This window comes from Pteropus medius, unplaced genomic scaffold, assembly GCF_902729225.1.
Source record: "Pteropus medius unplaced genomic scaffold, Ma_sr-lr_union100, whole genome shotgun sequence".
In the NCBI taxonomy this organism is placed as follows: Eukaryota; Metazoa; Chordata; class Mammalia; order Chiroptera; family Pteropodidae; genus Pteropus; species Pteropus medius.
In genome coordinates, this window is record NW_024354875.1 from 37,285,513 (window position 1) to 37,309,192 (window position 23,680).

The window sequence follows — 23,680 nt, forward strand, 5'->3', positions numbered from 1 at the left end:
CTTCTAAATTTAGAAAAGAGAATTGAACAAATAGACAGCAGTAGTGATTGTAAAAATAGAGAGAGAATTTTTACTGTATTTGTGTGTACATTTTATCTATTAAAATAGACACATCTTTTTCTCAAATTGAAAATAAATGTGAAGATAAATGGGTCTGGCAGTAGCTTAGCAAATAACTGGTTACTTCCTGCCCCTTTTGAAGAGCATGCAGAGGAAGTGTTTTGATTTCTGATAAGTAAAATAGCCTGCTATGGAAAAAGAATTATGGTAAGGAAATTCCAAGCATCATCTCCTTTACATAAGGGAAAGATAATATATAAGAAAATATGATAATTCTATAAAAATTGAGGGAATAAGTGATTAAGTTAGAGCTCATGTCCACACTCAACTCATGGTATCTTCTCGATGTATAGACAAATCTCTTTTTATTTTGGACTATTATTAAATATCTAGAAAGGCATTCACAAAATTAGCTTTCTGCTAATTTGTTGGTACTCACATGTCTGGTCTTTGACAATCACAGGGCCAACAGTGGCTGAAGGTTTGCTGACTCCTGCAGCATTGACAGCTTTGACTCTGAATTCATATTCTCCACCCTCTATGAGGTCTTCAACAGTAAATTCTAGTTCTTCCACATCACGCTTATTGCACTGTTTCCATGCTTCTTTCTTTTTCCCAGTAGAGTCCCAGGCAAGGCACTCAACAATATAGTGGGTGACAGGGGAGCCCCCATCATTCTTTGGGGGTTTCCATGACAGGTGTACTGTACTCTTTGTTATGAGGCCAATCTTGAGTTTAATAGGGGGATCAGGAGGATCTTTAAAGATAGTTAAGTAAGTATTAAACATTGTCTACAACAACATATTTTTCAAGTTTGAGATATTAACTTAATCATAGATTTAAAAACTTACATATGGGATCTCTGGCAGTGGTCCTCTGAACGGTTTCCACAGGTGGGCCAATACCAAAACGATTTTCTGCACGTACACGGAAGAAATATTGCTGTTCAAAGATGAGATCAGGAACTAAAAATGTAGTGCTTCCACAGTTTGGATTGACTTTAGTCCAGGCTTTTCCATCAATAGTCTTCTTCTCAATAACATAGCCTTTGATCCTGTCTCCTCCATCATCATCTGGCATCTTCCATGTAAGTCTGCAACTACCCCTTGTGATGTCGCTGACTTTCAGATCTTTGGGTGGCCCTGGTACATCTGTTGGGTTCAAATCACAATATAAACAATATTGCTTTTTAAAAATAATTTTTTTAACTTTAGAGTAACTTTTAAAGTCTTTCTTACCCATGACTTTAACTCTGCAACTTGCAGTTTTTTGTCCTGCTTTATTCTTGGCTGTGATGCTGTATTTGCCTGAATGAGATCGTTTACATTCCGGAATAATAATCACTGATGAGTTTTCTGCAGTCTCCAGCTGCACAAACAAAACAGTAGTCATACGCTAAATAAAACAATAGCAGTAGTGAAGTCAACTAGGTTCTGAACCATTTCAATTTATTTTACCTGTGCATCTTCAGGTATATCATGAACTCCATCCTGTTAGGAAAGAAGATAGTCAGTTGTAGTATAAATATTCCTTAGAGTAATTTAATGAGAGACAGAGAATTATAATTTTCTTACCTTCATCGCTTTCTTTGCCTTTCCATCAAATTCCCAAGATGATTTTGGTGTGGGGCGTCCCTTAATGACAGCAGGAATCCTAATCTGTGAACCAGCTTTACATATCAGAGAGTCTTGTGCTCCAATGTCAATGAAAACTTCTGGTACCTCTGTAATAACACGGATAATATAACAGGATTCAGCTCACCGTTTTCGAAAAAGTAATTGATATATCTTCAGTAAATTAATTAATTTCATAAGATCAAAAGATGAATACATAAAAGAAAAAAACAATGAAAATAAAAAGAAAAACAAAAATAAAAAGATGAATACGTAAATGAAATGAGGACTAGTACCTTGAATATCAGTGGCAGGGATCTCTCCAGTTGCATCGCTTGGTTCTGATTCACCAGCTTCATTGACAGCTTTCACTCTGAATCTATACTTCTTGAGTTCTTTCAAATTTGGCACCACACATTCACAAGTAGTTAGAAGTTTATCTGGTTCATTTACTCTTTTCCAGTCAGTAGTACCTTCTTCTTGCATTTCTACAATGTATCCTTTGATTGGACTGCCACCATCTTTGGCAGGAGGTTTCCATGCTAGTGAGATGCTTGACTTTGTTTTGTCTTTGACCTCTGGGCAAGAAGGTGGCCCAGGTGGATCTAATATGAAAAATAAAAACATAAAATTTTGAAGCTAATGGAATGCTAGATATATATACCATAATAATATTTTACTATACATGATCATATTTTATTTTTATCTATTAAAATATTAAAATAGAAATGCCAAAATAATAAATTACCTTCCAGAGAAGAGAAATAAAATAGTCTATATTCACTTAGCATCAATGCAAAAACAAAGAAAGCAAACAACTAACTGAGATTAAAAAGACTACCCACTATCTCTACATTGATCTATATTCTCTTTACACACGAATGGTGAAAAGCTATTTTACTTTTGATATCCTTTTGAAGAGATTCTGCAATATTCTCTAGTAAAACTTACTTTAATTTAATATACCATGAAATTAAAATTAAAAATGATTTCACCATTACTTGGTAAACCTTTGAACACAAACTGATCTTAATGCCCTGCACTGTCATTTGCAACAACGATCACATGACAATCCTTTACATTTCTAACAGTGCTTTACAATTACCGAAATTCTTTTAGCAGACTGTGCTTGAGAATCTTATATATTTGTTTAATAAATGTTACTGAAAAATTAACAACATTTTGCTTTTTTGTTGAACTCCAACTGAAGGGTCTAACTCTTTAGTGAGGGAGATAAATTTCCACAGTATCTAATGAGGTAGAGGTTTATTAAGGTATGGAAGCAGAGAGGAGCTTACAGTCCAGGGCCGTTATTATTGTGATTCCTTGTAAAACACTAGGCTTAATCAAAGTGTTTAAAAACTTTATAATTTTATGTATGTGTGTGTGTGTGTGTACACATATGTCTCTGTATGTATACATATATATAGATGGGTGTGTACTATGTGTATATATACACATATACATACACACATATGTATTTCTGATAGCTTATGTAAGTGTGAAACTTAACTTTAATAAAATAATTTGGAATAGAAAAATATAAGAAATTTAAGAGCAGCATGAATTATTTAGTAGCATTGCCCTCTATACATTTCAGAAATGGAAGCATACTTACATATGGGATCTCCTGCAATAGCTGGATCTGACGGTTCACTGGGAGGGCCGATTCCTGCAGCATTTATTGCCATTGCTCTGAACTGGTATTTAACGCCTTCAATCAAACGGGGAACATTAAATTCCACCCCTTTCAATCCCACTCTGGTTATCGGTGCTCGGCTAACACGTGACCAGTAGCTACTTCCCTCTTCTCTCTTCTCCAGCCAGTAGCCAGTAATCGGAGAGCCACCATTGTCCAAAGGAGGAGTCCAGCTCACTAGCATTGACCCTTTGGTGCGCTCCAAAACTTTTGGTTTTCCCGGAGGTCCAGGAAGGCGGTAAGGATCTTGAATGACCACTTTATCTGATTTGCACTCATCACTGGTTCCGTATTTATTCACTGCCCTAACTCGGAATTCATACTGACCATTGGGGATAAGTTTCCAGATCTAGAAATTAGATAAATAGTAACTTCTTAATAAAATATACTTATGTTGATTTTCACTTATTTTTAAATTAGTTATGTTGGTAGGAAAGAATATATAAAGAAATAAATCTATAAACTCAAATAAATATATAGTTTCAAAATATGTAGACTCAAACATGGAGAAAGCCTTTTAAAATGAGAATATATAAATCTATTGTAACTAATAGTGGATCTCTCAAGTAAAAGAGACTCTATATCAAATAATTGTATATACTAAGTGGGCTTATGTGTATGGTGCTAAAAACTACAATAAAGTTTTTTCTGTGGTTTTGCCTTTACTCATTAAATTCCAAACTTATGCTAGAATGGTGTTAATTCAGGGTCATGTTCTTTTAATGTGTATAAGAAAATATTTAAAAGAGTTTACCCCGTATCTCTTCTCTACAGCAGTGTTGGTGACTTCCTCCCATTCACTTTTCTTCCTACTTGCATCACGTTTGTCAATGATATAATGGGTGATTTCACTGCCATTGTCAAGTAGCAAGATTCAGCTTTAATGTCAGTAACCGCAAGATTTCTTGGTGGGGACGGACGATCTGGAAAGGAGCCAGCAGAGGAGATTGAGAAGTCAATTCTTAAACAGACACTGGATTTTATTTTGATATAAAAAATCATGTCAATTACCATATACTTCAACATGAACATTTCGGAAGACTGTGCCAAGGCGATTGGAGGCAGTCACTGTGTAAGTGCCTTTGTCCTCCCGGACGGCTTTGGGAATGCTAAGCTCAGTCTTTGCCTCACTTCGGGATACTTCTTCTTTGGTTATCTTCAGTGCGTCAGTGGGTTTTTCAATCACAGTTTCATTCTTGGACCACTCGATCTTAGGCATTGGAAGGCCTGTCACATCTGCAGGGATGTTAACAGGTTCTCCCGCCTTTACTTTGATAGTGTCTCCTCGAACAGCCAGGCGCAATTTAATAGTTGGAGGCACTGCAAACAGAAGGGAAGGAGAAAAAAAAGCAAAGTCATAAGGATGTTTGCTCAACCTATGAGATAAAGGCAACACTGTAAAGTGCATTATAATTATTATTATGCTCAGATTCCCCACCTTCATCATCTTGTATGACCACATTAAGAGGCAGGGATGGTTCACTTTCACCAATTTCATTGACTGCTTTGACACGGAACTCATACATCTGGTGCTCATCAAGATTTTCAACCAGGAAAGATGTGGTTGGGCAGAGTCGCTTGTTAACTCTTTCAAAGTCAGGTTTGTCATGACGCCGTTTTTCAATGATATAGCCTTGGATGGGCCTGCCACCATCACTGCGGGGCTCTTTCCAGTCAAGGGTGATAGTAGACTTCGTCCTTTCTGTATATGTGAGCCTCTCAGGAGCTGTTGGAGGACCTTTAACCAGGGGCAAGATGAAATGACAAGCATGAAATAAATATTCACATAAGAAATATTTCACTTCAAATTAATTATGTGAAAAATAAATTTCTATTTAGCATAACGTTATATCCATCTTTAAAACCCTTTTCAAAACACCTCAGTTATCAGAATCATAGGCATTCATGTCAGCAGAATTTTTCTTACTAAACTTTAGAGTCAAGATTATTGATTAAAAATAAATCAAGGGGCATGTATACTTTTTTATATTTAACATTTCAGATAGTTTGCCTTTGTCGCTGGGGAAGCTTCCAGTGCTAATGAACTAGGAGAGCAGGTTGTGAAGTTTTTCTTTGTATGACTGGCTGAGAGGAAAGTGTTTCCTCTTTTATTAACAGAAAATGGATATGTCTACTGAACACACTTTGAGTCATGTTGCCTCAAGTGTGGGTTTAAAATGGAGTGGAAATATAATTTTTGTGATGCCGCTGTCGTTTGGTGTCCTTTACAAAACCAAAAGAATGAGCTCTAAATGGTGAAACTAGACCCAATCCACTCTTATTGACTACTTTTGCAACCAGAAGCTGTGATTGGTAGTGGAAGCACAGCTCTGTTCTGGTCCTCTGACAAGTTGAACTATAGAGATGATCTGTTATAGTACTATAGGATGTAATTTAATTTTTTTTTTATTTTGGGTGGTGATGGTGGAGGTGGTGGAGGTGGTAGTGGTAGAGGAATAACTCCTTTTTTCTCTTGGGCAATGGGTCATTCTCAAAGACTTTGCTTTCTTAGATGGGATGTCAGTGTGCATTACTAAGTGTGTGCAGTTTTAGGGTTTCATATTTGTTCATATTGGTTAAGGAGATTTCCTTTGGTTGCTTTTTATTCTTTGGTGGCTCTTTCTGGTTTGGGGTCTCCATATCCTTCCAGTGTGGGAACTACCTGAGGGCTAAAGGAATACTAAGGCTTTTGTTCTAAGGCAATATCTGTCCTGTAATCTTTCAAAATCAATGAACTCGCTTTAACTATTAGACTATTGAATTAATTACTGTAGTGTATTCTATTGCAAAGATGTAATATTTCTAAACTGTTTTTTGGTTGTTGCTAAGCTTCAATAGATTCAGGTTTTTCAGTACATAAAACTATGCTTGTTTTTTTTTACAGAAATTACAGTGAACCAAAAATTATATTAAAATTATAGCAAATATGGTATTCTTTAAGCTGCTAGTAGTTTTTAATTTACCTTTCTAATTACTCTCTAACTATAAATCTTGAGACTGTTGAAAGTTTGAAGCCATAAGGCTCAATAAATAACTGCCACAATTAGAAGCAAAAAAATATATTTACTTTATAAACACAATGAAAACCTTTTTTACCTAGTGGATCAACTGCAAGAATCGGTCCTGTTTCAACAGGAGGGCCACAGCCAAACTTGTTCTTGGCAATCACACGAAACTTATATTCTTGTCCTTCAAGGAGACCTGTGATGTCACATTTAGATCTCTCAGTCTCTATTGGTTGTCTCCAAGTATGCATCTTGGCATCTTTTCTTTCAATAATAAAGCCTGTGATTTCACTTCCTCCATCATCTGCTGGATCAGACCAGTTAAGTAGACACATCTTTCTGTTTGTTACAACCGGTTTTAAGTCAAGAACTGGACCAGGGACATCTGAAAAATAAAACCACCACCCCCGCAAAATTAATGTAATACGATAGTATCACTTAGGAAAATCCTATGATATAAAAAGCCATGTAACATCTCTTACCAAAAACTTCTACCCTGGCTGCTGCATTTTTGGAACCACAGCTATTGGTGGCTGTAATCACATATCTGCCATGATCTTTTCTCAATGCTTCTTTGATAATTAGTTCAGATTTTGTTCCAACGTTTTCTATTACAACACGGTCTTTATCCAGCTCTCCCTCTTCAATAGTCCATACTTTTGTAGGCACTGGACGGCCAGTTACTATAGCTGGAATTCTTAGAGTTTTCCCAGCCATTATTTGTATTCCAGCCTTGACAGAGACATCTAGTTCCACAGTTGGAGGCTCTGTTGAAAGAGAACGGTTACATGTTAGCTCAAGAAAGATGCAAAAAAAAAAAAAAAAAAAAAAAAAAAAAGAATCCCCTATTGGGAAAATATCCATAACCTGTATCATATAACTGTTGAGTACCTTGTGGTTCAGCCACAGTAACAGGTTCTGTTTCTCCAGGTGGTCCTTCTCCTGCAGCATTGACGGCACTCACTCGAAGTTTGTAATCAGCACCCTCTCGGATTTCTTTGACAGTGTACTCACGGACCTTGATCATCTTCTCTGTGCAGCGTGACCATTCATTTGTGCCAACCAGCTGCTTATCGACAAAATAGCCAACAATTTCTCCACCACCATTGAAAGCTGGCGGTTCCCATTTTAATTCAATAGTTGTAGAGCTTGTGTCAGTAACTCTTGGGACGGGTGGCCCTGGTGGAGCTAGAATAAATGCAGAATACAAATCAAAACCCACTGATGGTTTTAAAATGCACAGTAACTTATCTATCCCACTTTCTTTTTTTTCATAGTGCATTGTATGTAATTCGGGTGAACACTATTTTGTGAAACTTTTAAGTTATACATACATGTGTTTAAAACTTTACCTTGTAACCTCAACGTATGAACCCATAGTCATTGCTAGTATTTTGTTTGATTTTTCTAGCTCTATTGAGATATTATTGACATATAACGTATGTAGATTTAAGGTATATAACATGATAATTTGATTCATGTATATATATGAAATGATTACCACAATAAGGTTAGTTAATACCTCCATTCCCTTATATGATTATCACTTTTTTATAGTGATAACATTTAAGATTTACCCTCCTAATGACTTTCGATTACGTAATATAGTACTGTTAATTATAATCACCATACTGTATCCTGCTTTCTTCTTAAGGAATTACTTACAGATTGGATCACGTGCAGTTTTGGGATCTGAAGGGGGACTGAATTTTCCAGGTCCAGCTGCATTTTCAGCACATACTCTGAAGACATAGGTGAGTCCTTCTAATAGGCCTTCTACATTCATCTTCAGAGAATTCAGAAGGCTTCTGTTGACACGAGACCAATGTGTACTATTAACTTCACGTTTTTCGAGCCAGTAACCCAAGATGGGGCTTCCATTATCCTTTGGTTCATTCCATTTCACTAGCATACTGTTGCTGGTAACATCTTCCACAATGGGCTTATCAGGTGCATCCGGTGGTTCTGATAAAAAAATTAGCACATTTGAATTAATTCCCTAGTATGACATAAAATTCAAGTTCACAAGCTGTGATAATGCATATACCAAGATATATGATAAAAAGGGAAATTCTAGATGCTAAAGAAACCTTACCAAATGGATCTTTAGCTAGAAGTGGCTTTGAAACACATGGTGGTCCAGGCCCGAACCTATTTTCAGCTCTTACACGGAAGAGGTACTCTTTTCCTTCAATCAGTTTTGTCACTGAATATTTGCAATGTCTAAGTGTTGAGGTGACAACAATCCAGTCTGAGTCAGGTTTCGTCTTATCTTTCTTTTCTAAAGTGTAGTTTATAATTTCACTGCCACCATCATCAAGGGGTGGTTCCCACTTGCAGAGGACTGAGTTCTTTCTAATATCTTCAAATACAAAGTTGATTGGTGGTCCTGGTGTATCTAATATTTCAAGAGAGAGCAGTGATTAAAACGTGTAGAAATTGTTGCAGCAGAAAATGTAAAAGTTATTATGTTCCTTTGATAAAAACTTTTGTTTTTCTTATATCTGTCTATATTTGTGTCACATTTACTAATGAATAATAAAGTCAGTTGGTTTCTTTCACATAGCCAGGAGAAAAAAATAGGACTGAGGATACCTTGCTGAAGTTATTTCCTACTTCCTTTAACTCCCCCACCCACCCCAACCAAATTTTTATTTTTGTTGTACTAAAACTCTTAAATAGACTGTTTTCCACTGGTAAGAGTAGTTTTAACGACTTACCAAGCACACTGACAGTACAAGGAGCTTTTGCGACACCATGGTCATTTTCAGCTTTGATCATGTACAGGCCATGGTCTGGTCGGAGAGAATCTCGGACGCGTAGCTGAGATTCTCCTTTTTTACTATTGTCAATACTCAAACGCTCCGTCAGAGGCAGGACAAATGGTTCTTCTTCTTGAACTTCACCTTTCTTCCTCCTAACTATGGGTGCTACTCGCTTCTTGATTTCCTCTGGTGTAATAACATTTTCATCCTTTAGCCATGTAATAGTTGGGTAAGGGGACCCAGAAATAGTTGCATCAAGTGCAATTTCATCACCTCGTTTCACTTCTAGGCTTGTTCTCATAATAATTTTTGGAGCATCTGTAATGATTAAAAACAATAGTTGTTTTCAATTATTTCAATTAATTCTAATTAAAATATCTGACAAAACATTATTCTCATTTATTGCATAATGAGAAAATGCTAACCTCATTAAACAAAACTTACCAATAGGATCTACAGCTTTGGTTGGAGGAGTGGCCCGAGAAGGTTCACCAATACCAGCAGCATTTTCTGCTCGCACACGGAATTGGTATTCCTTTCCTTCTTCAAGTCCTTTTGCTGTATAGGTCAGGATTGGTACCAGGTGTTCATTGCATCTCTTCCATCTGTCTTCACCTTTAGCAATCTTCTCTATGATGTAACCCATTATCTTGCTCCCTCCATCGTACAAAGGTGGCTTCCATGTAATAGTCATTGCCTCAGCTGTAGGATTATGAACCTCAACATCTATAGGTGGATCAGGGGGCTCTGAAGAGCAAAGAAACATTGTTGATATAGGGAAGCCCACCTTTTAAAAATAAATTCCATATTTATTCTTAGCTATATTACATTCGTGCCCAAACTTACGCTTTGGATCTTGAGCAATGATTGGATTTTTCAGTTCAATATATTCGCCTCCACCAATCTTGTTGACAGCTTTAACACGGAAGAAGTATTCACCATTTGGTATGAGATCTTTTACAGTCCAAGATAGTTTATTCTCACCGGACATGACCGGTATATATGTCCTCCTCCCAGCTTCTCTGCGTTCCAGGACATAATGAAGAATTGGGCTTCCACCATCATATTCTGGAGGTTCCCAGGTTAATTTACAAGAACTCTTGGTCACGTCACTTGCTTTAATATCTTTGCATGGTCCAGGTAGGCCTATTAGAAATAAAATTGATAATTATTATTGTAGTCTGAAATGTCAGCATATTAGTAGTACAATCTTTCTCTAAATGAGACTATTTACATTTTAGGTGAGACAATCTTTGATGTTCAGGAGTGTCCCTTACACTGTAGGCCGTTTAGTATCTTTGGCCCCCAACTACTAAATGTCAGTAGCTCCCCCTGAATCTTTGTTCTGAGAAAAAATGGCCTCCCAAATTTCCAAAGACCATTCGTGTGTGTGGGAGGAGGGGGCAGAAAATATTACTATCCCTGGTTGAGAACACTATGGAAAAAATGTAAATACAATTAATAAAGGAATATTGGTTATTTTAATATTCTTTGGGTATTTTTTAAATAAAAGATATATTTAAATAAAAGATATATTTAAATTAATACCTCACATGCAAATAATTACAACAGAAGTAGTTCAGTATAATCAGAGTTTAACTACCGATTTCATATCTTTACAATTGCTTTGGAAGAAATAATCTGAAAGAACATTTAGTTTACAAAAGGCCAAATCATGAAGCCATTTATACTAACCCTGCAAAGTTAATTAATTTTCCAACAAGTAAGGAATATCTAATGTTTCATCACAGAATGATTACCTATGACTTTGACATTAATTGAGGCAGTTGCTGAACCGAGCTTGTTCTCCAGTGTAATGGTGTAAACTCCGGCATCCGCATGGACACTCTTGGGAACTTCGAGGTGTGCTGAGATGTGGTCGCTCTTCATTGTTAATCTATCGCTTGCTTTAACTTCTTTGCCATCTTTATGCCAACTAACAGTTGGAACTGGGACAGCTCTGAAGGGAACAGGGATGCTTAGTTTTTCACCTTCAATAACAACAATGTCATGAGTCTCCAGATCAATTGTTGGCCTGCCTGTAAGATATAATCCAAAAGAGGAAAAAGAGTATGTCAAAATGAAATGCATAAGTAAAGCCTGTTTTATTAATTATAAAATAAACCGTGTTCTTACAGTCTGGGTCTTTGGCAACCACGTTTTCGGAGATTTCAGATGGCTCGCTGACACCAACAGCATTGACAGCTCTCACTCTCAGGACATATTCCTTGTCAGGAACAACACCTTCTTCAACCTTGAATTTCAAGTCTTTTATTGGGCGAGAATTAACCCGCATCCATTTCTCAGTGCCTACTGGACACATTTCAACATGGTATCCTATAATAGGACTTCCACCATTTTTCTCTGGAGGCTTCCAAGCAATGGCAATGTGCTTTCTCCCAGCATCAGTCACATGTAGGTCAAGAGGAGGTGAAGGAGGACCTGAAAAAAGAGTGAAACATTCATATCCACAATCTCATCATTAAGCTCTAGACAATATCCTTTGTATAGTCAGCACTACTTACTCTTTGGATCTTCAATTGACAGGATTTCTGTGGGTTCACTTGGGTGACCAACTCCGGCTTCATTTTCTGCCCGAACCTGAAACTGGACCTCTGTGCCTTCAATGACATCAGTTACTCTGAAGTTACAGTCGGGTCCTGCGGTCTTTCCAGCTTTCACCCAACGGGTACCTAATTTTTCCTTCTTCTCAATGATGTATCTATTGAAATAACAAAGCATTTCATTACATTAATAGAAAAAAACAAAGTTAAGAATTTTCAGCTATGTGTAAATTATTCTTTATGCATTAATTAAAATTCTACCTCTGTATTGGTCTTCCACCATCATTTTTAGGTGGTTCCCACTTTAGGTCAACATGTCGCTTTGTCACATCAACAACAGTCAGAGCATAGGGTGGTCCAGGGGTGGCTGAAAGCAAAATATTCAATGGTTAGAAAAACCAGAGGGAGCAGTGATAATCCATTACAAATGATGTCACAAAGATTAAGTTAGCATACTAAAGGTGTCTTTGGCCAAGACAGAGTCTTCAATTTCACAGTAGTCACTTTGTCCTATGGCATTTTCTGCAGCTACTCGGAACACATATAAAGCGCCCTCTGTCAGTGGGGTTACAGTACACTTGGTGTCCTTGACAGTTGTGTCCACTGTTTGCCAGCCTTTTCGTCTCACATCTCTCTTTTCCACGATGTAGTTGGTGATAGGGGATCCTCCATCTTTCTCAGGAACTGTCCACTTTAGGTCTGCTGTATTTTTTGTGATATTAATAACTTCAAGCCAGCGAGGTGGTGATGGAGGATCTGAAGAATAAAAGAAAAACAAATTCAATTTTTTATTGTCTAATATTCAGTTTTCACTAAATTCTCTAGTAATCACTAGGGAATTATATAGCAAGGATGAAATTATTAGGAATAAATTTTTCATATTTTCTCATATCGCAGTTCTCAGATATATTTTAGAAAGATTTATATACCTTAAACATCAAGAGTGACTTACATAGCTTCTCCCGGCAAAGCACAGGGTCACTGGGTTCGCTGGGTTCACTTTCCCCAGCCTTGTTCACAGCTCTAACTCGGAATGAGTACTCCTGCCCTTCCATGAGCCCTGGTAGCAGATGCTGAGTGGTGGGAACTCCTTCAGCCACTCGGACCCACTCGTCTGTCCCAGTCTTTAGCATTTCAATGACATAAGACTCAATCTTTGCTCCTCCATCATGTTCTGGCTTTGTCCAATTCAATACTAATGATGTTTTGCCTACATCTTTCACAGTTGGTTTTCCAGGGGGCCATGGAGGATCTGCAAGCCAATGAAATGGAATCATTATTCAGGTTTGTCAAAAAGGGGTTAATATGAGCTTCAAAATAATCACATAAAATATATGAATAATACCTATGGGGTCTTTTATTAAGATTGGTTCAGTTGATCTACTCGGTTTCCCAGGTCCAGCAAGATTTTCGGCCAACACACGGAATCTGTATTTTTTCTTATTGGTGAGACCTTTTACTCTGGATTAGAAACAAAGTACCAGTTGAATACCTTAATAAGAAGCAGAAATCTCTGTTTACATAGAAGAGGCTGATTTATTTAAATCGTAAAAACTTTACTTGGAAATTTAATTGAAAATATTTCAATATAAATTTAAAATTGCCTTTTAACTGTCACACATTTTAGGTTTGGCTAAATGTACCAACCTAATTATAATACTATAATAATGACCATTATTATAATATACTGGAAGGCCAAACACTTTGAAACTTCCAGAAAGTTAATATTTTGTAGCATATTAAGGAAAGTATCCTTGGATGCAACATATCATTTTTGAAATTATGTGTTAATAGGAAATACAAGTAAAATGATTATAATTTTTATAGTAATATGTAATCATGTATAATCAAAAGGAATACTAAAGAATGAAAATTTGTATACACTATTCTTTTAACATCTTGATGGAGATTTTGGGCATACCTGTACGTTGTGTCCTTTACTGGCATCTTATTGCATCTAACCCATTTATCAGTATCAGGATCTAATCTTTCAACCCAGTATCCAGTGATTGGGCTGCCACCATCATCGTCTGGCTCACACCATGTGAGAGTCACTGCATCTTTAGTGATATCAGAAGGTTCTAGGCGAGTTGGAGGTCCAGGTGGATCTATAGACAAGATAATGACATGTGTTATATGTCCTATATATAAATAAGACACCTAAATCCAAGTTTGACACAAGCATTCTTTTTGTTGTTGTTGTTGCCAACTGATTTATGAGAAACTTACCAAACTGATATTTGGCTGTTATAGGAGCAGCCTGAACTGGCTCGCCAACACCATACATGTTTTCTGCAGCAACTCTGAAGAGGTATTCTTTATTGGGTGTTAATTTGGTTGCCTTGAAGTTTGTATCCTTGACAGTTGATGAGAGCTTGTGCCACACTTCACTGTCTGTTGCTTTTCTCTCCACAACATAGTTTGTGACTTTAGATCCACCATCATCTCGTGGCGGATTCCATGTTAAAAGACATGACTCATTGGTCACGTCCGTGATGTCAAAAGCAGCAGGTGGTCCGGGTTTATCTGTGGATGACATTACACATGTAGAAAAAAACATTTTAAAAAAGTTTAATTTTAAAAAGTAGCTGAAATGAGTTTCCTTATTTTTAAAATGAGAGCCTTCCTTACCTAAGACATTCACTTCTACTACAGCAGTGGCTCGACCACAGACGTTCACAGCCTCGATGATGTATGTGCCAGTGTCACTTCTCTTACTATCGACAATGGTCACTGTGGATTTTTTAGGAACATTTTCAATGGTGATTCTTTTGTCCTGCTTCAGAAGCATATCAGCCTTCGTCCAAGTTATTTTAGGTTCAGGTTTTCCAGTTACAGTGGCAGGAAGTTCAATCTTAGTTCCTGCTTTTACAGTGAGACCAGCAAGGAGCTTCACATCAAGGAAAATTTCTGGAGCCTCTGAATTGGAAAAAGATTATTTACGATGTTAGCAAGTTCAAGCAGAAAGTCAGAGGTCTGGTTGATAAAACAAAAACCAGAAATAAATACCCTGTGTGTCCACAGCCTGGATTTCATCTGTGGGTTTGCTTGGTTTGCTAGCACCTTGCCTGTTCAAGGCCTTAACACGGTAGGCATACCATTTGCCTTCTTCAAGACCTGTTACTTCCATTCTGTCAGAAAATGAAATGAGATATTTTACTATAATGGATAGAATTGTGTAGTATTCATAGTATTTCCAAAATCCATGCCCCTGATTATAGTATTCTTTAATTCTGGATTGCTTCTATATTGTAACTAATGAAAATCCTGAGTAGGGGATGAGTTCAATAGCACTTTCTAAAAACAGACAGGCAGAGCAGGGGAATTCTCAATGAAAAAACGTAACATTTAGATTTTCCAAAAGAAAACTCATTTTAGTGAGTAAGAGTAGACATCTGCTCTTGTGCCAAATAATTAAAAACATACTTTGTTTCTGCAACTGGTTCTCCACAGGCGACCCATCGATCAGAACCACGTGGACATTTTTCAACTAAATATCCTTGGATGCGTGAACCACCATCATATTTAGGTGGATCCCATGTTAGGAAGATGCTTTTGGCTGTTCGATCTCTCCATTTAACATTCTCTGGTGGATCAGGTACCGCTATAACATTTTAAAGACAGAGAAAGTCTTAGATATACCATCATATTGCCAACCTGTGCCTTTCTCCCATAACTTCAACACTAGGTTTAAAAGCAAAAACAGGTAACAAGAGGCTAGGTGAGAAATCGTAAATAATACACTCACTTGCAGGAGCTGACATATTCACAGGTTCATCAACATATGCAGGTTCCCCAGGGCCACACTTGTTACGAGCACAGACTTTAAATAAATACTCCTTTCCTTGAACAAGATCAGGGACTGTGAATTCTAAGTCAGTCACAAAGTCCATAACCTAGGACAAAGTGATACAGTTAATTAGTTGTTTCCCAAAACCCTTTGCCCAAGTCAGAAGATTTTTACCATGAGCAGGGATAGACATGGAAGTTGTTTTGAATGCTAAGGATTATTAAGTTCGTATTAGGGAAAAATATTGCAAAGTAAGACATAATATTTGACCCTTAATATAAAGTAAAACTGTTTCATAGTTTGTACACATTAAAAAGGTGGTAAAAAAGCTGGTAAATAATACCAACTTGGTTATTAGAAATATGATTACAAGTCAAGGTAAAAATAGTAATGAATATAAACTGAGGAGAAAAAAAAGGCAGATTAGGCCAACTAAGGCAATCTAGTGGTGTGAGATGTTTGACCACCAGGAGTTAAGTACTAAATGTCCTTAGAATTGCTGATAGTTTAATAGGGGCATATTGGGTACTTATCAGATACCAAGTAAGTAGTTAAGGTTTCCTTCTTTTAAACAGTCTTAGTTGAAAATTCGGTAAGGCTTGGTTGAACTACCCGAGGAAGCATTAGCATCAATGCATTTAAAAAAGTTTTTGGTACTTTTTTAGTAGAGAAAGGTAAAAACATAAGCTTTACAGAATTCTGGGATTTCCCTTCTTTTTTTTTTTTTCTGAAGTTGGTGCATCGCTGCTCAAAACTCACTTTAGTCCATGTTTTCCGGCTGACTTCTCGCTTTTCAACAAGATATCCAGTTAATGGACTTCCTCCATCATCATCTGGCGGTTCCCAAGTCAAATGTACTGAGTCCTTGGTTATGTCATCAAATTTCAGTTCTTTGGGTGCACTTGGGCGAGCTGAATAAACACAATCAGAAGTCAATATAGCGAATAGCTTGAACTAATGTTTGTTACTACCATCAAATCACTTTAGATAACAAAAGTTTAGTTCCTTACCAATTACATTGACATTAATTTCCCCAGAAATTGCTTTCACCGGATTTTCAAGATTCAGTGTATAAATGCCCTTGTCTGGACGTTCACTTGGAGAAATGACAAGTTCAGCATAGGCAGATAAAGTTTTCATTTTCACACGGTCCCCTGCTTCTAGAACTTTATCTCCAAAAGACCAGGTTGCAGTTGGCCTTGGATAGCCTGTACTTGGAACTAGGATCTTGATAGGATTTGGAACAATAATTTCCAGACCATCTTTAAAGGCACTTAAGTCCATTGTTGGTTCAACTACCAAGAAGAAAAATTAATGAGTTTCCAGTACTGTATTTAAGTCCCTGTTACCCCAAAGCAGCCATGTGCCATTCCCAAATCTTAAAACAAAATATTCATTTACCAAAAGTATCATCAGCAGTTAGAGGACCAAGAATTTCAGATGGATCTGAAACACCAGCTTCATTTTCTGCAGATACTCGATACAAATATTTATTGCCTTTTTGTAATCCAGTAACCTAAAATTATGAATTGATATTTGTAAAAAAACATACATTTAAGTCCATGATCATACACTGAATATTGTTTTTAGATGCATATGTCCTACCTTATAAGTCAGTTCGGGGACCAGTTTCATATTGCAACGAATCCAGTTATCTTTTCCCTCTTCACATCGCTCTATTATATAGCCCAAGATTGGGCTTCCTCCATCTTTCAGAGGAGGTTCCCATGTAAGCTGAACTGATGACTGAGTCTGATCTGAGGAATTTAGGTTCACAGGAGGACTTGGTCTCTCTGAAGTGGAAGAAAGAGTTGGAGCAGACTGTTTAATTCAGTGACAATTTATTAAGACAATGCTGTAATAGATTCTATTCTCTTCTTTAAAATCTCAGATTTATTGTACTCACAAAATAAAAGTGGTAGGCAAGGCCTATATTTTTATGATTTGCAAATTTTTCTGATGTTCTACATTTTCATTAACTTCTATTTAATTTTATTTATTTTAATCGATAGTCTTCTGGATTACATAAAGGAGTTATTTACTTTTTTGGTGGGCTTACCAATTGGATCAGCAACTTTGATGAAGGGTGTGGCTGAACTTGGTTTTCCAACTCCAACTCTGTTTCGGGCTCTGACTCGGAAACTATACTCCTGTCCTTCCACTACATCGGTAACAGTTGCAGACAGGTCTTCAGCTCTTACTGTCATGGCTGTGTCCCATCTGATAGAAGTCTTGTCCCTTAATTCAATGATGTAGTTTGTGATCTCAGCACCACCATCATACTCTGGTGGTTCCCATGTCAATGAGACACCAAATCTATTCACATCTGTGATGGTTACATTCAAAGGAGGGCCTGGAACATCTGGATTTCATCACAGAAGAAAACATGGGCTTTGGGTTATATCAAAAATAAAAGCAAAGATAAGCTAGTTTGCCATTTATTTAAAAAATTCTTACCATATTTACTTCTTGCTTCTACAGGATTGTCAGTTTCCACTGGTTCACCAGTGCCAACTCTGTTTCTTGCACTCACACGGAATAGATACTCAACTCCTCCTTTTTGTAGTCCAGTGACAGTAAACTCACAACTGTCTGCACGGTCGGTGGCCAGAACCCAAGTCTTTCTCTTGATGTCACGTCTTTCAACAACATAACCTATGATTTTGCTTCCACCATCAGTTAACGGTTCTTCCCAAGCGAGGCCCACTTCACCATCAAAAGTTTCTGTTACTTCTAAGTTACGTACTGGCCCAGGAACATCTGAAATTCACATAAATTTTTTTTTTTTTTTTTTTTTTTTAGTGTATTATCATGCTTTTACTTGTGCTTTGTCAATCAAGTCCAAGTGACTCAAGGGCTTACCAATAACTTGTAAATTGATAAATGCTTCTGCTTTCCCGTGTTTGTTCTGAAGCACAATTTTATACCTTCCTTTGTCTCCTTTCTGGGCTTCTAAAATTCTGAAAGAGGTTTGTTCAGCTGTAGTATCAACAGTTTTTGAAGACAGAGCTTCATTTTCTTTAAACCACTCAGCTTCTGCTTTAGGGTAGGCATCATAGGGCACCACCATTGTCAGAGGCTGGCCGACATCAACCACAAGGTCTTGATCAGCTGTCTTGATTTTAGGTGCAGCTAGTGAGAAAAATAACATGTGAACGTGTTTGAGTTGTTTCTTGTAGTCCAGCTACACCATAGCTTCTTTACTATGCTTTTGTTAGCAAATATTGGTTACCTAACCTTGGAAGTACATCGCAGTAACTTTATAACTTTATGGCAGAGAATACTAACTGATTTTAGAGTTCTCATACTGTAAATTATCAGACTAGAAAGTAGAGAATTAAGAATGATATTCAACCATGAAGTCTCCATTTTTTGTCAAAAAAATAACAGAGAACTAAATACAATGTTTTTTTTTTTGTTGTTCAAGATAAACCAGACAAACTGTTTATTATTTATAAGAGGTTAACTAATGGCTTTTTCATAATGAAAACCTATAAAGATATCTCAAAGCTTTGGTCAAGATGAGAAGAAATCTAAGAGGTGCCACAGGGGTTGGGAAAGTAGGAGAATGGGAATATTTTTAGGTCTGGGTTTGCTGGGAAGACTCTCAGGGTGCTGGGTTAATTCTAGGAATTATTTGAACAGCCGCCATGTGCTAGGAACTGTTCGAGGTTCTGGCAGGTAAGGAGGAATGCTATAAATTTCCTTTTATTCAGGACACTTTATAGTAAGAGAAATTAGAACTGTTAACAGGTAGATAGGATTTAACAGAAATAAAGGGCTTTCACAAGCATTATCTCATTAATTAACTGTGAAACTTGAAACTTTCATAGTATCTGTGATATTGTGAGGACATGTGAAAATAAAAGAAAGGGACTTACCTGCCAGTTCAAGCTTAGCTCTGGCTTCTTTGTCTTTGGCAATAAATCTGTATTCACCCTGGTCACGAGGCCTAATATCACAAATCTGTAGCCTGTGTATCTTTCCTTCACTCATCATCTGGTATTTGTCACCTTGGACCACAATCATGTTATTTCTTAGCCACTGGACTTCCACCTTATCTTTGTTGAGCTCAGCCCAAAAGACAACATCAGTACCAGGGGCTTCAAGAATATCCTGTGGAGGCCTGATGATTTCAACAGGGATTTCTGAAAAGAAAATGTGAAATAAATACAAATATGTTTGTATTTGGATTAACTACCTTTTAAAACTGGCTCTAATATTAAAATTGTCCTTTCAGTTAATATGTACCTTCCACAAAAAGTCTAGCCCGAGACCTCCTGTCTTCTACTCCACAAGCATATTCACATTCATCATCCAGCCTGCAATCTTTTATAATGAGCCTATGTGTACTTCCATCTTTTTCAAATATGTATCTGAAAGAAGAGGTTGAATTATCGGTTAGCTTGCATAATGACCACTAAATTGTCAATAATGTATATATAGCTACAGAAATAAAGGTCAAGAATCTTTTGCTTACTTTTTGCCTTCTTTGATTTCTCTCCCATTTCTGTACCATTTTACATTTGCTTTCTCTCTGGAGAGCTGACAGGAGAAGACAGCATCATCGAATTCAGTGACTGTCTGGTCTTCTAAGTGTTCCACAAATTCTGTAGGAGCTTCGATGATGAGAAGCTCAGCAACAGATTTATCTTGCCCAGCAGTTACAATGTATTCACCCTCATCTGGGAAGCCACAGTCTTTAATGGTTAAAGAGTGCTTATATTTATCAATTCTGTATGAAACGCGGTTGTCAAAAGCCACCTCTTCTCCATTTTTGGTCCATTTCAGTGTTACATTGAGACGATTCACCTTGCACCAGAATGTGACAGATTTCTTCTCCATTGTTTCAATGTCTTTAAGAGGCTCAATAATCCTGAGGTCTTCCTCTGTTGTAAAAAAGGAGAATGTTGATTTTAGTTGTTTGCATAATAAGAATTGATTTTAAAGACCTCTAATGCCATATAAGTGACTTACCTTCTACTATTAGATTGGCTGCACTCTTAACATTTTCACCTCTATGATTGGTCAGAGACACATTGTAGTTGGCTTGATCATCCAATCGTGCATCTCTAATTCTAAGGCTGTAGACCAAATCTTTTTGAAGAATAATGTATTTTGAACTATCAAATATGGCTTCTTCATTTCTGAACCATTTGGCTTTGGCACCTTCGGTATTGACTTCACAGTTAAAGACGACTTCTTGTTGTTCTTTCACGCGAGTGTCCTTGAGAGGAACTATGATCCTGAGTTTTTCTGAAAGTGACCAATAAGACTCTATAGTACAAAGAAGGACCAAGTCACAGATATAAATGTGAGTAAACTCTAGAAGCAAAAACAAACTTACCAATTACTGTCAGGTGAGCTGCTGCTCTGGCAGCCCCAACCATGACCACATAAGTACCCATATCTTGTAACGTGGCATCTTTTACAACTAGGATCCTCTTTTTGCCATCAGCAATAATGTCATATTTATCTCCAGATTCAAGTGTCTTATCATCCCTCTTCCACTGGACTTCAAAGCTCTCCTTTGATATAGAGCAGACAAATTCAGCCTTTTCTCCTTCAAGTATTTCAAGGTTTTGAGGCTTTGAGATAAATTCAGCAGCAAGTTCTTAAAAGAAAAAGTTGCACATATTCAAAACTTAAGCATTTGTACCTTAAGCATGTGCAACAAATACACATTTTTAAAATAAAATATTATTCATAGAAATTTTCATACCATGTACTTTGACTTTGCCATCAGTTCGAGAACTTGGGAGTCGGCAGCTGTAGCTGCCAGTATCCTCAAGTTGGGCATTCTGAATGATCAGAGTTCTCTTTCGTCCATCAGTAAGTATTTCATATCTTCCTGTTTCAATGATCTCTTCATCTCCTTTGTACCAAATCACTTCTGCTCCAGGCTTAGAGACTTCACAAACGAGTTTTATAGTGTCTGTTTCACTAACTTCGATGTTGTTAAGATTTTTTGTAAAGACAGCTTCTTCTTCTGCGAGAAGAATAAAAAAAATGAGTTAAACAAAAAGTTATTATTATTTTTTTTCCCAAAACATAAACTTCTGTAAAGAAAGACTTCATTCTTACCCAGTACTGTCAGCATGCCGGAAGTTCTTGCTGTCCTTACTTCACAGGAATATTCTGCTTCATCATCCAGCAGACATTTATTGATGACAAGAATGCGCACTGCTCCCTTAGATATGATGTCATATTTTTTGCCCTTTTTAATTTCAGCACCATCTTTAAACCACTGAACCTATATTTAAGATAAATAAATACCTTTATCTGTTTTGTTCCTTCAGATGTGTGTCCTTAAGAACTATGATCCTGAGTTTTTCTAAAAGGAACTAGTAAGGCTTTATAGTATGAAGAAGAACCAAAGTGGTAAATACGAAAAAGTATGTCAACTGTAATTGCAAAAAATTTTTTTTAAAAAAGCAAGAACAAACTTCTTCGATTATTGTTAAGTGAACTGCTATGATGCTATTATCAGTTATTAAAAATAATGTGATCGTATAAGTTTAGAGCCATACAGGACTTTAGATATCATACAGACCAAATGCCTTCATTTTCTGGATGTGTAAACTGATACTCAAAGTTGACCTGCTAATGGTAGTTAATGGCAAACAGGAGTATTTAGTTGAGACATATGAAATCGATGATATTTGATTATTTTTAACCTAAAAAACAGCAATTTCATGTGTTTCCAACTAATAATATCTAAATCTCCTGTTTGTGAATCCAGTGTTTTTCAAGTAATAGTAAATAAATAATTCTAAAAAGAGAACAATTAAATCAGTAACAGATTTATCTTGTCTAGCAGTGACAATGTATTCACCCTCATCTGGGAAGCCACAATCTTTAATAATTAGAGTGCATATATTTATCAATTCTGTATAAAACCTGATTGTCAAAAGCCACTTCATACTAAAGTAATAATCTCTAAGCTAAAAGTAGTGTGATGACCACAGACAGGTGAGATTCATTTTTTTTTTTTCACATTTTGACTAAACCAAAAGTAAACATAAAGTTATCTGACAGCAGAAGATCACAACTATATAATCACAGACCTTTGCATTTTCTCGGGAAATTTCGCACTCAAACCGAGCCATTTCTTTTTCTTTAACTTGAAGATCTGTGAGTGGTCTTAGGAATTCCACATGAGGAGCTGTAAGAGAGGGTCATCAGATTTCAAAATGAGGTTTCTAGAAATTTACTCTAACATTACTGTAGTACATATTACGAAAAAGTGAGTCTATTGGGGGTTTTTCCCATCTTAATAGTCTACAACTGATTTTGAAATCACTTGGAGCTGCCATTCAGGTATGATACTTTGCTATTTACATCTTTGTAGTTTTCATAAAATTATATGTCCAGATAATTATGTCTGTCTGTCTATCTATCTATCTATCATCATCACTAACTCAATTCTTCTGAATGATAGCTAAAAGAAATATCTCTATTGCTACTGCTCCAGAGTTGAAAGTCAATACTGTTAAACGAAACACCAGCAGCAAATAAACATTATTTAACACAGCCAGCATAATCTCTGAGAAATTAGCAGAATCCAATGATAATGCAGCTTGAAGCACTAGGACCAGTCTTGTCTATAGCAGAGAGGCATGAGTCTGCAACTGAAATCACATAATTCCTTTTTTTTTCAAGTCAGCTTCAAAGACATTAGCCATAACATCTATTAGTGTGACAAAGCAATGTGTTTGTATAGAAGAGTGATTTGGTTTTTTTACATCTCTTGTTTCATTTATCTCTAGAATTAAGTCAGCAGATGTCTAGGATTGTAGGAGCTGACTCCTTGACTTTCTTTCTTTCAGGGCTCTTTGTGAGTCCTTCCAAAGATGGCTGTTTTTGATCAATGAGATTCTGGGACACAAATGCTGGCTAATAGGCTTGAAGATATATGCTCATTGTAGCTGAGCCTTCTTGGAGTAGAGAAAAAGTAGATGACAAAAGGAAGAAGGAGACCCAAGAAGCTACTCTGTCATAGACTAAAGCAGAACAATCACAAATTAGAAAGAATAAAACAGTACAAGACTCATGGAAGCACAATCAAAGCCATTATTTTGTAGCTGTTGACAGATGGGAAGCAACTAAACTAAACAGCAAATATTGCACAAAAATATACACTGAAAAATATTGTCCCTGGACAAATAAATGAATGAAAAAAAT

The 23,680-nt window shown here is 36.7% G+C and overlaps 1 protein-coding gene across 1 annotated transcript in view; it reads right to left on the minus strand.

Moving 5' to 3' along the window:
• The window catches only part of TTN (titin), a 295,008-nt gene that overhangs the window by 72,011 nt on the left and 199,317 nt on the right, over nucleotides 1-23,680 (minus strand). The window contains 47 exon segments of the mRNA XM_039855355.1: nucleotides 500-817; nucleotides 912-1,211; nucleotides 1,299-1,428; nucleotides 1,518-1,550; nucleotides 1,635-1,783; nucleotides 1,970-2,278; nucleotides 3,292-3,721; nucleotides 4,127-4,230; nucleotides 4,233-4,295; nucleotides 4,384-4,692; nucleotides 4,811-5,110; nucleotides 6,469-6,762; nucleotides 6,860-7,144; nucleotides 7,269-7,565; nucleotides 8,043-8,342; nucleotides 8,473-8,775; nucleotides 9,098-9,460; nucleotides 9,587-9,889; nucleotides 9,989-10,288; nucleotides 10,903-11,181; nucleotides 11,279-11,584; nucleotides 11,668-11,864; nucleotides 11,968-12,073; nucleotides 12,163-12,462; nucleotides 12,659-12,958; nucleotides 13,052-13,167; nucleotides 13,628-13,814; nucleotides 13,936-14,232; nucleotides 14,338-14,625; nucleotides 14,716-14,837; nucleotides 15,133-15,310; nucleotides 15,455-15,602; nucleotides 16,256-16,407; nucleotides 16,507-16,791; nucleotides 16,898-17,012; nucleotides 17,102-17,289; nucleotides 17,556-17,858; nucleotides 17,954-18,256; nucleotides 18,359-18,628; nucleotides 19,378-19,644; nucleotides 19,748-19,872; nucleotides 19,977-20,385; nucleotides 20,474-20,752; nucleotides 20,844-21,110; nucleotides 21,219-21,485; nucleotides 21,581-21,749; nucleotides 22,564-22,661. Of these exon segments, the coding sequence (XP_039711289.1) occupies nucleotides 500-817; nucleotides 912-1,211; nucleotides 1,299-1,428; nucleotides 1,518-1,550; nucleotides 1,635-1,783; nucleotides 1,970-2,278; nucleotides 3,292-3,721; nucleotides 4,127-4,230; nucleotides 4,233-4,295; nucleotides 4,384-4,692; nucleotides 4,811-5,110; nucleotides 6,469-6,762; nucleotides 6,860-7,144; nucleotides 7,269-7,565; nucleotides 8,043-8,342; nucleotides 8,473-8,775; nucleotides 9,098-9,460; nucleotides 9,587-9,889; nucleotides 9,989-10,288; nucleotides 10,903-11,181; nucleotides 11,279-11,584; nucleotides 11,668-11,864; nucleotides 11,968-12,073; nucleotides 12,163-12,462; nucleotides 12,659-12,958; nucleotides 13,052-13,167; nucleotides 13,628-13,814; nucleotides 13,936-14,232; nucleotides 14,338-14,625; nucleotides 14,716-14,837; nucleotides 15,133-15,310; nucleotides 15,455-15,602; nucleotides 16,256-16,407; nucleotides 16,507-16,791; nucleotides 16,898-17,012; nucleotides 17,102-17,289; nucleotides 17,556-17,858; nucleotides 17,954-18,256; nucleotides 18,359-18,628; nucleotides 19,378-19,644; nucleotides 19,748-19,872; nucleotides 19,977-20,385; nucleotides 20,474-20,752; nucleotides 20,844-21,110; nucleotides 21,219-21,485; nucleotides 21,581-21,749; nucleotides 22,564-22,661 (11,211 nt within the window).